Genomic DNA, 14,833 nt, shown 5'->3' with positions numbered 1-14,833 from the left:
GTCCTGGATTCTGATTCAGAGACAGAAAATCTAGCCCCTGCTTTTAAGAGAGCACAGTGTATTAGCAATGTAGGACTAGGGAAGAACCACATGGTAAAGGAAGGATCCTGACAATGCTATTACAGGGAGCTGAGAAAGCTCAGAAAAAATGTCATCACCCAATCTAGGAAAATGTGAGAAGGTGTCCTGAGGGAGGTGCTGCAGAGCCAGCTGGGAGAAACATGCACCTGATGTGTTCTTTGCAATGTAGTAAGTAAGGCTTTATAATAACAATGCCTCTCCATAATAAGAGTGGAGCCTAATAATACAGAACTAACTCTTATATATTCTTGCTGTCAGCCCCTTTCCTTGAAACCATATCAAGTCTCACTTGCAGTGAGTCAGACCAACCACTCTTGGATTCCTACCTTCTCCCTGGAATTCTGATTATGATTTTCCCACAATCACTATGGGAAACAGAGTTCACCACACCTTCACCTTGGACTACAGGCATCTTCTTCAGAGAGTTCAGTCCTTGGGGTCTGGACAGGTTTCGTTTCTCCCAGGCCCTACCCCAACCAGTCTTGGTCGGCTCGTCCTCCCCAGAGATGAGAGCCACCAGAGATGACAGCATGTTTTTCTCTGTGTCTGAGATGTCCTTCTCCCTTTGATTACCTGGTAATATCCTGTTCACCAGGGAAAAACTCAGCCCAATCATCATCTTTGGGAACTCAACCACTCCAAACTTCCACCTTACCCCAGACAAAGTTGCATATTCTTTTTGAGTACCCACAAAACTTTGTTCATATTTCTTGGGACCACACCTTTCCATTTTGAAAGTCCAAAGTGTAGTGTCACGTTTAATACAGAGTAAACACTAAGTACATATATAAATACACAAAATGAACGTGTCAGTGGAGTGATGGATGGATGGTTGGATGAAAGAATGAACAGATGGGTAGCAACATTGTCTAAACTACTTTACATCTTATCAATTCAGAGTTTGATGAAAAATAATAGATGTGCTAAGTCATGTCTTCTCAAAAAACAAAGATGCTGGCAACTTCTTTACTTATTTCCCCTATATGTACCATCTCCTCTTCTTTCTTCACTTTTCACCATTAGCCAAGAGGGTGTGGTGTTGTGACTCGTCTTCCAGGATAGGTTTTCTTTTCTTTTTCAAGACAGGGTCTTGCTCTGTCTGCCCAGGCTGGAGTGCAGTGGAGTGATCACAGCTCACTGCATCCTCTAGCTTCTGGGTCCAAGCGATCCTCCCACATCAGCTTCCTGAGTAGCTGGGACTACAGGTGCATGCCACCATGCCCAGCTAATTTTTTAATTTTTTGAAGACGTAGGGTCTTGCCATGTTTCTCAGACTGGCTTCAACCTCCTCAGCTCAAGTAATCCCCTAGCTTTGGCTTCCCAAAGTGCAGGTATTATAGGCGTGAGCCACCCTGCCCAGCAAAGGATAGTTTTGTTGTTGCTGTTGTTGTTGTTGTTGTTTGAGATGGAGTTTCGCTCTTGTTGCCCAGGCTGGAGTGCAATGGCGTGATCTTGGCTCACCACAACCTCTGCCTCCCGGGTTCAAGCGATTCTCCTGCCTCAACGTCCTGAGTAGCTGGGATTACAGGCATGAGCCACCGGGCCCGGCCAAGGGTAGTTTTTAAGCAGATAAGTAATTGGTCTCCTGGGGGTATTTCTGGAAAGGTTAACTACACTTACCCTCACTGAATCATGTCATTCCTTGCCCCCAGATATAAAAGCGAAGGCATTTTTGTTAATATATTTGATGACTGTGGGAAGTCTCTGTTTTTACATACCCTTTAATGAAGTATAAGCAAAAAGTTTAGATTTGGACAAATTAAATTCTGGCCCTGCCACTAACTTGCTCTGTAGCCTGAGTTTACTTATTTCAACTCATATAAGCCTCAGTTTGCTCAACAGTAACATGGAGATGATAACAGCTTACTCAAAGAATTGTGGTAGAAATAAACTGACTTCTGAATATAAAGGGCTTAGGACAGAGTTGGGCTTACAGCAAGCATTCATTAACATGAATAACATTATGTCAATATTTTTAAAACAAGTATCCACCATGAATTAGAATATAAAGTATGCATGAATAATTAAGATAAAACATAAGACTGAATTCAAATAAATTCAACCTTTGGACTCTGCCCCCAGAACATTGAGCATTTATATTCACTCACCTGAAATGATTAATACTTATGTGGAAGAGCCTGAAAATAACTGAAATCGCTCACTGCTGTTTCACAGATATGTTTGCGTGACCTCTCAAGTCACACGGCCTGTTAGAACTAGAGCTGGAAATAGAACCCAACACTTCCCAAAAGCTGCAAAAAGGCCCTAGCATGGAATACTGCCTGCCCTGTCACCACCACCTTAACAAATAGTGCACTAAGAAGAGACAGTTTAATTAATTAATCACATGCTTTTCATAGATTAAGGTAGTAAGGAAGGAAAGAAAAAACATTTTGGTATTAACCACATGCTCAGCAACTTGGTGTTATGAATTAACAAAATATGGAGAGACAAGCTGAGGCTCAGAGAGGCCCCAATACCACTCAGCTAGTCAGTGATGGCACTGGAATTCAAATCCATGCCTGTGTGTCTCCAAAGTCCATCATCTTTCAACTAGAATTTAACTCAATCCAAATCAACAAGTACGTATGGACTGCTCAATAAATGTGCTGGGCACTGTGCTAGGATGTGGAAGTGAACAAGACCGATGTGGTCTTTGTGCTCATGGGGGTTACTATCCAGATAAGAAAACAGACATTGTAAAGCTGGGCACAGTGCGGTGACTGTCAGGTAAGGCGAAGCGCATACAACCTCCACACTCTTCAGCAATGAGGAGAGGAAAATGTGAGCTCTAATCTCTGCCCTAGAGTTCAAAACATTACAGGTTAAACATGTCCATGTAGGCTGGCCTGGGGGTGTGACCAACCCCAAGGCATTATTTCTGTGGGAAAATGCAGGCTGAATTCTAAACTGATGTATAAACAACTTTGGGAGCCCAGCAGTACTCAAAGTTGGTACCTGCTTTTTATGCGATGTTTTAATGCAAAAGCAGCAGATTTACCTTTCTCACTGGATTCCACTGAGTATAAAAAATAAAATTAGTGTCACCATGTATTTCTTGAAAGTAGACTAATTGAAGATGGGAGGATCAATCAAACCACGGAGATTAATTATTGAATATCTGCTTGGAGTCCGGCACTATGGCCACGTAGTGTGGAAATACAGGAGAAATGTAAGACTGGATCAGCTCTGTCCTTGGAGAGTCTGTAAGCCACATATAGGACACCCACAGAACAACATTTTCTGTAAATGATGGCCTATGTCAAATTTCCAAGAGACAGGGGTGGACACATGTCTGTGAAACAGATCAGGCAAGGCAAATATAAGGGAAATTGACCCAGGCTTCAAAAGACAAGTATGATTTAAATATTCAAAGAACGTTTATTGTAGCAGTGGGAGGAGTGTTAACCAGGCAGTGAGGCTTAGGAAGGACTAGATGTGCTCTGAAATAATGAATAGAGGCCAAGTGCTGGGAAATAAGGTCTCCAAGTTAGTTTCTAGTAAGAGAGGAGCTTGTCTTCAACACCTTTGCATCCCAAAGGCCTAGCATGGTACCTAACAGATCATAGGTGCTTAGATAATGTTTAGTGAGCTGTGGGATAGAAAGATATTACTTTAGTTGAAAAGAGAAATAACAGAAAGTGTTAGTTTTGTCCCAACATGTGCCAGAAAGGCCTACCATGACAAGAGCAAATGTCAAGCTGCATATAATTAAGTGCTAAATTCTATGATAAGGCCGAAAGTTTTCAGAATGCAGGAGAGGTGGTGAGTGAGATGGAGCTAAAAGAACCTGGGGTGATTTCTTAATCGAGGAAGAATTGGGTTGGGCCTATTAGGAAAGGCAGGGTCTGGCTCTCAGAGGTCACATTTCAGATGTCTACATAGTCAGGATGGATAATATAAAAGTGTGGACCCAGTCATCTAGAAAGCAATAGGAATGAGTGGGACTGTGGGTTTTATGAAATAATTCTGCAAGCCAGACACAATACATGAGCAAGATTCAGGTTGTAAACCACCAGTTGAAGGCTTTCAAGACAGACAGAAGGGAGAAAAACAGGGTGACTGTAGTCAATAATTTAATTGTCACATTTTAACATAACTAAAAGAGTATAACTGCATTGACTGTAATACAAAGGGTGACGGCTTGAGGACGTGGATACCCCATTTTCCATGCTGCGATTATTACGCATCCCATGCCTGTATCAAAATATCTCACGTACCCCATAAATACATACACCTACTATATACCTACAAAAATTAAAAATTAAAAAAAGAAAAAGAGGGAACAAAAGAACCCCTTCCAGATGGAAGGAACAGGGTAAATGGCAAAGAAAGAAGAAAGAGCATGAAGGCTTGGTGGGAGAGTGCGAGTCTGGCTGTGCTAGAATGTAAACTGCAGGCTGAAAACAGTTGGAAATGTGGTTGGAGAAGAAAAGGAAGCTGAGTTTGGATTTCGGGCCAAAGACAAGGTAATAAATAGAGGGTCAAAGATGACTTTAGCATGCTAGGTGGCTTGCAGAAACTGTGCTGAAATTAAACTTCATTTGCCAATCCAGACTGTTAAACCGATTGTGTTTATCTCTAAGACAAAACTGATCTAAAAACCTCCCTGAGACAACGTCCATTCTAGAACTCTTAGATCATTTGCTGGAAGCTTCCTCGCGGCAGTCTTTGGCTGCTGCCTCCCAGATTGTGCATGGCAGGTGGGGCACCATAGACAGAGCTGCTGATCAAACGCATCCTTAAAAACAGAGCGCCTCCTCCCTCGCTTAACTCATTTCACTTAAGGATTTACATTTACACCAGGAGAGCAAATCAAAGTTATAGTTCCCTCAGCAACTGTAACCTGGACCAAACATAGCTATATTTCTCTGATGCTGAGAGGGTTTTTAACTCATGCCTCCCAACTTCGAAAGGGAGATTTAATTCAAACATTATGCAAGAAATGCTATTTGGAAACCAAGTGGCTGCCCCAGTGAAGGTTTAGAGTGTAAATGGCTGTTCCTTTCCACTAGTACTTTTATGCAAGGGTTCCCAGCAGATAGAAATCTTCCGCAGCCCCTCCACAGTCTTGGAGGGAGAATAGAAAGGTACCTTCTCCATCCCTCCAAGCCGCCACGCTGTTTATGGGTCAAAGCCCAGCTTTGTTACTGCAGGCAGCCAGTGTTGACAAGAGGACTGTGCAGGCAGCCAGTGTTGACGAGAGGACTGTGCAGGCAGCCAGTGTTGATGAGAGGGCTGTGCAGGCAGCCAGTGTTGATGAGAGGGCTGTGCAGGGGCCAGGACTAGGGGAAGAGTGAAACAAGTGAGACACTAGCCTAGGGGGCAAAATTGAAGGGGTCCCAAAAAAATCAGTAATCAAGAAAATTAACAATGCAATGTTTTGTTTAAAAAATTAATGCAAAAACTCATGGCAAACAAAATAACAAAATATTGATTTTTTTTAAATGTCACGGTATTATTTGATTTGATTACTGAATTTTTGGTGCCCCATTACATTCTGCCCTTCCTCCCGGGCCATGCCTCACCCTCATCCTGGCTCTGAGAGGCAGTGAAGAAGGATGTGGAGATTAAGGACAGGAAGGAGGGAGTGTGTGAGGCCAGTGTGGATTTGGCTGTAGGTGAACTTCTTTAAACTTTGGTCATGGCAAATGATGGAATATTAAAGAATACCTGAAGAAGTATTTCTAGTTGGTGCTCATGGAACTGAACCTGGTGGATCATTAACTTTACTAGGGATAGGTCTAGTCAACTGTGAGAAAAAGCTGTCTTCTTATTTTCCAGATGAATTCCCTGAGAATACACAACCCAAAGACCATCCCTAAGCAATGCCAAACCAACCATTTTCCATGCTCGCTAGGCAAAGATCAGCTGACACTCAAGTCCTATACCCTGGCCTAGGACTTACCACATGGCTAGGGCTGTCAAATAGCCCATGTGAAATATTATAGGCTGCAAGGTCCCTGAGAAGAGGGCAGGCTCCTATGCTCCTCCAAGTCCCACGTCCCCAGAGCCTAGTCCTGGATTAAGTCATGCTAAATGTTGGTTTAGTCATGCAATTACCTAATCATTCATTTGGTGGGAGGTTACATTGGCCTCCTAATTGGTTGAGGCAGTTAGGAATTTTGCAAATGGAACTTTCTAGTAAGGCTAGTCCTTTGTGAATTTTGTTGTCTTAACTCATAAAGCAGAAATTCCTGTATCCATCAGGTTTTTACACTAATTTCTATGTGTTATTTCCCTTCACATAGAAATAAGTATACTTGGCAGAACTGCTCACCTTCAAACCTCATTCTTCGTAAGTGAGTGATCATCCCTTAAATACTTCAAAAATAAGCTTTTAAAAACATTTTAAATTTTGAAATAATGTTAGATTCCTAGTGAGTTGCAAAGATGGCACAGAGAGTTCCTATGCACCCTTCACCCAGCATTGGTTAATGCTAACCTCTTATATTACCAGATTACAATAATCAAACCAGGAAACTCACATTGGTCCAATGCTATTAACTACACTGTAGCCGTTATGCTAATTTTGCCAGTTTTCCTTCTAACATCCATTTTCTGGTCCATGATTCAATTCAGGATCCCACATTGAATCCAGTTGTCATGTTTCCAACCTGTAAGAGTACCACAGTCTTTCATGACCTTAACTTTTGAAGAGGACTAGACTGGTATTTTTCACTCCTCAGTTAGGGTTTGTCTAATGTCTTCTCATCATCAGATTGAGGCTGTACATTTTTGGCAATATTCCTATAGAAGAGATGTAGAGTCCTCAGTGCATCCTGTCAGGAGGCACATGACGTCACTATGTCTCCCTGCTGGCGGTTTCCCTTTGCTCATTTGGTTACGATAAAGTCTATCAGGTGTCTCCACTGTAAAGCTACTATCTTTCCCTGTGCCATTAATCAGTGGATACTTTGGGAAGATACTTTGAGATTAGGCAAATATCCTGTTTCCTATCAGACTTTTGTCCATGACTTTTAGTAACCATCGATGGTTCTTGCAGCAATGAATCTGAGTGGTGGTTGTCGAATCAAAAATCAACTTTTCCTAATTTTTATGTCCTACTTAAGGCCAAAACCTACTGAGGTGAAAGATAACAATCTCCCCGTCACAATGGCCTTCCCCACATTTTGGAATTGGCCATCTAGTTTAGGCATAGCAAATCCATGATACCCAACTCATGGTCCCCACCCCTCACCTACCGCAGGAACCAAAGCTGTCTTTCTCACTGCCCTGCAGGAGACTTTGACATTCTCAACACTATCAGGAAAGAAGCCACAGCAGACCAATGAGAACTGTCGTGAGAAATGAAACCTATCTCCCCTCCTTGGTCTATGTTGGGTGTTTTGTTTGTTTTAAAAACACTACACCCCTGGAGCATACTGGCTTTGCCAAGTCCCTCAAGAACCCTTAGAGGATGGCGGATTTAGGGTCCACCAGGGGAAGGGAAGTGCACAGGCAGCTCCCTTGGGTCTCTGGATTTTTCTTATTTGGGGCCATTTTTTTGAGTCCCTGGAAGGGGTGTGCTGGTAGATGTTTATCCATTGTTTTTCCAGAAAGAAAAAAATAAAGTCCTGGATACATGTAACGTTTTCCAATTTCTGTGGCATTAACATTCCCTTCCTGGTTGATTTCAAGGCACAGCAGCAGAGCTTGAGACACTGTTTCCACCGCACAGACACAATAGATGTAAATAACCTCAAGAGGGTAGACAAAAATGAAACGGAGCCAGCTCATCAGGAAGTTGTTGAGTTTTGAGATCTTATTACCTTAGATTTTAATATAGTTTATTTAATTAGAGATTTATAACATTATTTTTAATAATGGCAGTTATTTAACAATTGCCTCACAAAATTCCTAAACATTTCATACTTGGTTCTTGTGAGCTGGAAAGAGCCAGCTCCAGCTCACTGCCCCGTACAATGGTGATCAGGAGCTCTGAAGTTCTGGAATTCCCTGCAGGAGCCCCTGAAAGGACAGGACACCTTTCTCCAGTCACTCCAGGAATTCCTGCGAGGCCCAGACGCCCTGCGGGGAAGGCCTGCCTCCAGCAGCAGCATCTGCCACTTCTTGGCAAGCCTTCTGTGGGGCCTGCGAGGGCTCCAAACCATCTGGCTGCCACCAGGGCTGGCTTGGGGGTTGCCCTCAATACTAACGGGGCTACAGAGTTCTCTCCAGGCTCAGTGCCTGCCTTGCATTTTCCCAGGCAGCCACTTGGCCCTGTACTGTCCTTAAAAGAATTCTAGGGATGTTTTAGAAGCAGCCTGGGACAGCAGAAAGAGCATATGAGCGAAGCGGAACAGTGAGGGAAGAAGGAGAGCCACGTGCATAGAGTGCAGATTATGTTCCAGGCATAAGGCTGGATGTTTTCACAGGTGCTCTTGTTTCCTGTCATTCTGCCACACCTGGGAAAACAGTATCCTCATCATACAGACAGCTTAGAGCAGCCATCCCTAGCCTTTTTGGCACCAGGGACCAGTTTCATGGAAGACAATTTTTTCATGAAAAGGATGGTGGAGGAGGTGGTTTTTGGATGATTCAAATGCATTACATTTACCGTGCACTTTATTTCTATTATTATTACCTCGTAATACATAATGAAATAATTACACAACTCACCATAATGTAGAATCAGTGGGAGCCCTGAGCTTGTATTCCTGCAACTAGATGGTCCCATCTGGGGGGGATAGGAGACAGTGACGGATCATTAGGCATTAGATTCTCATAAGGAGCATGCACCCTAGACTCCTCTCATGGGCAGTTCACAATAGGATTCGCGTTCCTATGAGAATCTAATGCCACCACTGATCTGTAGGAGGCGGAGCTCAGGCAGTAATTCAAGCCATGCGGAGTGACCGTAAACAGAGATGAAGTTTTACTCACTCTGGCTGCTCACCTCCTGCTGTGCAGCCTGGTTCCTAACAGACCATGGACCCAGGGTTGAGGACCCATTCTGGGGTTGAGAAGTTAGATGACTTCTCAATGTCCCATAGCTAATAACAGCAGAGCTAGAATTTATCCCCTGCTCTGCTCACGGACGGCCGTAGCCCCAGCACACAGAATAGAGCATAGGATAAGTACTTTCTAAATATTTCTGGAATGGATACAAGATGCGGTCTGACTTAAAGCCTGTGCAGGCTCCTCTAGGGAATTGGTGAGGGTGAAAGTGCTGTTAAGGGCGATGTGTAGATGGGGAGTGGGGGGAGGCAAAGTGGTGCATGAGAGGCTGTTGAGTTGGGAATGTCACCTAGCCTCTCTGAGTCTCAGCCTCCTCACCAGTTAAATAGGGATAGTAAAATCTACCTTGCCACTTTGGGGCCGGAAACAAACAACTGTGTTGTATAAGAACGCACGCTGCCAGTTAGAAGGTGCTGGGGAAGTGTGTGGTACACCATCATCCATGGAAGTTGTGCCATTGGCCTCAGGAGGGCATTTCTAACTCCATGGAAGCCAGAGGAAAAGCAAGGGGTGAAAACAAAGCAGCCTTGGGCACAGCAGAAGGTGCAGCGATCTCATGTATTTCAACCTCAAGTTTGGGGCTTAATTAGCTGCTCTCTGGAATGCACCACAGACAAAAGAATTTCAACAAGCCTTGTCTCCCTGCCTTTTATTTGAAATATGAGGGAGCAGATAGGTTAGAAAAAAACCCTGCTGCTCTTGCAGGGTGGTATTGATTCCTGGGAATTAAATAGTAATACAAACAGGCAGTGGCAGGCTCCCTTCCACCCTGCAGCAGGCAAACTGCCTGGGCTTATCAGAGAACCCAGAGCTCAGAGTGGCCACAGAGGATGCACTTCAGAAGGCGGCGCCCACGCATAGACCGGCAGGGTGGACTGGTTTCCCACACAGGTCAGGGGCAGGACTCTACCAAGAATGCCCTCTAGTCTGGAGGACTCCTGCTCATGCCACAGTCCCCTCCCCTCCCATCGGGATTCTAACAAGTGGAGATGCTAATGCCCTTTGCTGTCCATATCTGATCCTCTTCAAAGGAGAGGCATGAGTGCGTGTGTGTGTGTCTGTGTATGTCTGTGTAAACATACATGCACCCAAAACCACACATGCATATTCAACGCATTAGACAAATCATTCATGGGGGGTGGGGAGCATGTGGAATGGGAGTAGAAGATGGGGATAAAGGGTAAGAAATTATTAAATAAAATCATAGGAGTCCATTGTTTTGAACTGAGCTACTGCACTAGGCCCAGATCAAACCAAGATGGAGTCACCTGTACTAAGTGTGTCATACTAAAATGGGAACGTTAGGAAGTAGGAAAATCCCCCAAACAGACCAATTCTTCTTAAAAACAGAAGGTTCACAGCAATCAGATGGAAAGGACAGGGTCACCTGAGCTGGCATGATAAGGAAGTCCCCCTGCTTTAACTCTTACAAGTAACCTGATGTTAACCAACCCACGTTTTTGTATCATCCCATTTCCTTCTTCCTGCTCAAGCTACCTTACAATAACCAACTGCTCTGCTGCGCCCAAGAGAGCTCCTGTCTTTTAGATACGAATGCCTGACTCATGAATCACTAAGAAGAGTCCATTAGAACACTAAAATCAATCTGATACAATTTTGTTTTATGACAGAATACACACGCAAGTACACACACAGAACAGGGGAGGAGCTTGCACAGACCAATGAAGATGACCTGTCATGAACTCAGGAGTGTGATTAATTCAACCCTCTGCACCTGACATCTAAAGAAGGCAAAAAGAAGAATACCCTGCTAGCACTCAGCGCACAAGACCCCAGGGAGAAATCAGCCCCTGCCATTAATTGGAGTGAGACATATTCATTCATTTATTCCTTCCTTCAGATAGCTTCAAGAGCCAGGCATTGTGCTGGGGTGGGGTGGGCGGGGGGTAGAGCAGCAAGATCTCTCTCCTCACAGCACTCCGGTTTCCACAGACAGACAGAAAAGTCCACAGAGGGTGACAACACAGGTGCCACAATGGAGCAAGCATGAGCTGCTCCTAGGACCACAGGAGACGTAGGGGAGAGGATTAGAGAAGGCTTCCCAGGAGAGAGATATTCAACCTGACTTCTGAGGGTAAGGTAGGATTTAGCTAGGCTAAGAGCAGAGGGGATGCATTCAGGCAGTGTGAACGGCACTCCGCCGCAGTGAGAAGTGAGAGAGTGCTGCACAAGCAAGGAATTGAAAGAATTGTCATGGAGCCAGAGCATAGACAGTACAAGTGGGATGGGAGAGACCGAAGCTGAAAGCATAAACTCTGTGAAGTCAGGGGGTATGCTTTGCTCTCTGAGCTTCCCTGAGCTTCCTCACTCAAAGCCTTCTGTTACACAGGAGAGAATAACACATAATGATTGGTGCTGGGATATCAGGGTGCACACATGGTTGTGAAAACACAGACAAGGAAGTCCCTAATTCTGCCTGCAGGCAGAGGGGAAGGGAAGGAAGAGGGAATGGAATTGAGAAAATCTCAGAAAGGAAGTATTATCTGAGCTGAACCCAAAACGAGTTTAGGATTCTACCTGCAGAGAAAGGTGAGAAATTGGAAGAGCATTTCAAGCAAGAGACACTGCATTCAGCAAAAGCAAAAGCCTCCCAAACGGTGTCTAAGTTGTGAATAAAAATATCAAAACCTGGCCGGGTGCAGTGGCTCACACCTGTAATCCCAGCACTTTGGGAGGCGGAGGTGTGCAGATCACTTAAGGTCGGGAGTTTGAGACCAGCCTGGCTAACATGGTAAAATGCCGTCTCGATTACAAATACAAAACTTAGCTGGGAGCAGTGGCTGGCACCTGTAATCTCAGCTGCTCAGGAGGCTGAGGCACAAGAATTGCTTGAGCCCAGGAGGTGGAGGTTGCAGTAAGCTGAGATCGCACCACTGCACTCCAGCCTGGGCAACAGAGTGAGACCCCATCTCAAAACAAAACAAAAAAAAATCAGAACCCTCAAACCATTCATGACTAATAGAGTACCTTGGTAGCCCCCCGACTCAGGCTTAGCCAATAGACTCAAACAATTTTTTTTAAAAAGATGATTCTGGGGATTCCCTATGTCCACAATTCAGATACAATCGACACCTTTTCCTCTTGAGAATTAGGAGTCATCTTTACCCACTTTAAGACTGCTAAGCAGAGTAGCAAACAATGACTCTCTTTTTTCTTGAGGAATGAAACATAAAAGCAACAACCTTGTCTTAAGAGGGGAAAAACCAACTCCCTCCGGGTCTGGAGCAATATTAAATTTTATCAGTTACTCAGCAGCCAGCAAAGCACAGAACGAAGCCAGTGTGAAACCGCCCTTCAAAGTAACTGGAGTTGACAACTAAACTTGCTCAGTGACGGGGGAGAAAAGGAGTTAATAGAGGAAGAAGTCAGGCCTTTTATCCTTCACCTGAGCTGGTCCCTTTCATATGCTAAGAGGCCAGGAGCAAGCTGGGTGAGGCAATTCAACACTAGCATTAAAAAAAAAATCAACACCCAGGCTAAGGCAGACATCTCCCCTTGAGTCCTACCATGACACCCAGGGTTTCAAAGAATAAGGTTGGCCTGCTGCTCTGAGCTGTAAGTACCCAAACAATGACAATATTGAAGACAAGCATCCTCTCCCATTCCCCAAACACACAACGCCCCCCAAATGGAAGCTTGCCATCCTGCTCTATAATTGCTAAATTTTCACATGTGGTTCTACCGTGGGCAACGGCTCCAGTAGGTGGACGTAGTCTCTATGCTTGGGGTGGGACAATGTGTTGTTCCATGATGTCAACTAAAAGCCAATAAAAATGGCTATGCTGTTGTCAGCAGAGAAGGTCCAAACAACCAGGAGAAAAACCCAGAACATTTGCTCTGGGGGCCTTTTTTATTTGTTTTCATCTAAATGTTCAATTTTGAGAAGTTGGTACCTGTAGAAAGCAAACAGCACATTCTATGGTCTGAATTTTCAAAGTTGGATCTTTGCATACTCCGTGTCCCTTCTATCGCATGAAAATGAATTTATGGGTACAAATTAATGTGTTTGAAATATTTGCTATTTTATGGTTTATTAAATGCATATTGGAAGATGCTAGATTTTATAGACTGGACAGGGCTCTTAAATTAAGAAGGTAAAGAACAGAGAATGAGCCCAGCTATTCCTCTATTTCCAGTGAATACCAAAGGAAAAAAGAAAATAGGTCAAATTAGAGCAATGGTTTCTGAGCATGGTCTCTACACTGGTAGCATCAACAGCACCTGGGAACTTGATAGAAAAATAAGTTACTGGATGCCTGGACCCCACCGTCCAGACTAATGATCAGAAATGTGTTTTAACAGCTCCTCCAGGTTACTGGGGGTACCTGCTCAGGTTTGAGACCTGCACTACAACTGTGGCTCTTCACATTGGCTGACAGTTAGCATCACCTCATAATCATCACCTTCTCATTGCAATGCCCCACCAACCCCAGACCAATTCAATCAGAATACTTGGGACAGGGGCCTAGGTATTACTGCTTTTGATGCAAGACTTTTCTTCTCAGTCACTTTGCAAGCCGGGGACCCCCAGCCAGTGACGCCCTGCCCAGGCCTCGCTCAGCCCATCCAGCTCACCATCTATGTTATAGCTTGTACCCATGTTCAGCAGTTCCTGATCTCTTGTGCTGCACCCAAGAAGAATGAGGATACGTGGGACATTGAAGGGTGAGGAGGTTGGAGAATAATTTTGTTGAGCAGTGAAAACGGTTTTCAGTGGGGCAGGGGGGACATAGTAGAGGGGGGGCACTGGTTCCCCTACCTCAAGGTTGGAAAGTTGTACCCGCCCTGTCCCTCCCCACACCTTGTGTGACTGGCTCTGGGGCCTAATGGACTCAGAATGGGGACTGCCGATTGGTTTGTGAGTAGGCAAAAAAAGGTTAAAGTGAAGACAACACTCAAAGGTGGGCATGACAGTGTAGAAAACCAATTAGGAAAAGGTAAGTTTATGTAAAATAAGTGAAGGGTGGGGATTAATCAGAGGAAAGTGTGCCAAACACTAAGACAAGTTCTCAGTCCAGTCTGAGGATTTAACATAGCTTGGCTTTCAGGTTTTAAACTGTCTTTGGCTTGGAGATGGGGTTTCACCAGGGACCCGCCCCTATCTGCCTACCCATTTGGCTGCCTCCTGCTGGTTTGACTTTTAAAAAGCTCCCCAGGTGGCTTGTAATCCCAGCACTTTGAGAGGCCAAGGCAGGAGGATCACTTGAGGCCAGGGGTTTGAGGCCAGGGGTTTGAGATCAGCCTGGGCAATATAGTGAGACCCTGTCTCTACAAATTAACTAAGTAACTAACCAAGTGTGGTCACTGGCACCTATAGTTCTATCTACTCAGGAGGCAGAAGCAGAAACCTGGCATAAAAATAAGTAAAATAAAAACTCTCAAGGCGATATGACTATGCAGGCAATGAGGCAATGTTGAGAGCCGCTATATGCTAGAACATGAGAAATTTAGATTAGGTACTTTTGGGCCTCTGATTTTCAGTTTAGCTCAAAGTAATCATGGCTACTAAATGCCTCCTATTCATTGAAGAAGCTTTTGAGAAGAGAAGAGAGATTTCCATCTTCATGAGCTGGAGAGGTGAGATGTGAAGCTCACCAAAAGCATCAAAATTTATACCAAATTCAATGGTGATAACAGTATTTAATAACCCATCCGGCAAAGACAGTTGCTCACCCGGAGAAAGGGGTGGGTTAGTCCCCACAGTCAGAATTCATTATAAAAGCACGGCACTCAGAGGCAGGAAAGAGTGACACGCACCTCCCACACACCT

The 14,833-nt window shown here is 44.4% G+C and overlaps 1 protein-coding gene across 5 annotated transcripts in view; it reads right to left on the bottom strand.

Annotated features, from left to right (window-relative positions):
• The window catches only part of DOCK2 (dedicator of cytokinesis 2), a 436,348-nt gene that overhangs the window by 255,633 nt on the left and 165,882 nt on the right, over positions 1-14,833 (bottom strand). Inside the window, exon 27 of one of the 5 annotated variants that reach the window (XM_073994715.1) lies at positions 8,397-8,761. The exons of the other annotated variants lie outside the window; for them this stretch is intronic. Coding sequence (XP_073850816.1) covers positions 8,510-8,761 — 252 coding nt within the window. The 3' untranslated portion in view covers positions 8,397-8,509. Of the gene's footprint in view, positions 1-8,396; positions 8,762-14,833 lie in introns of those variants that run through there. 5 annotated transcript variants of the gene reach the window in all.

This window comes from Macaca fascicularis, chromosome 6, assembly GCF_037993035.2.
Source record: "Macaca fascicularis isolate 582-1 chromosome 6, T2T-MFA8v1.1".
In the NCBI taxonomy this organism is placed as follows: Eukaryota; Metazoa; Chordata; class Mammalia; order Primates; family Cercopithecidae; genus Macaca; species Macaca fascicularis.
This window is presented reverse-complemented; position numbering and strand designations above follow the sequence as displayed.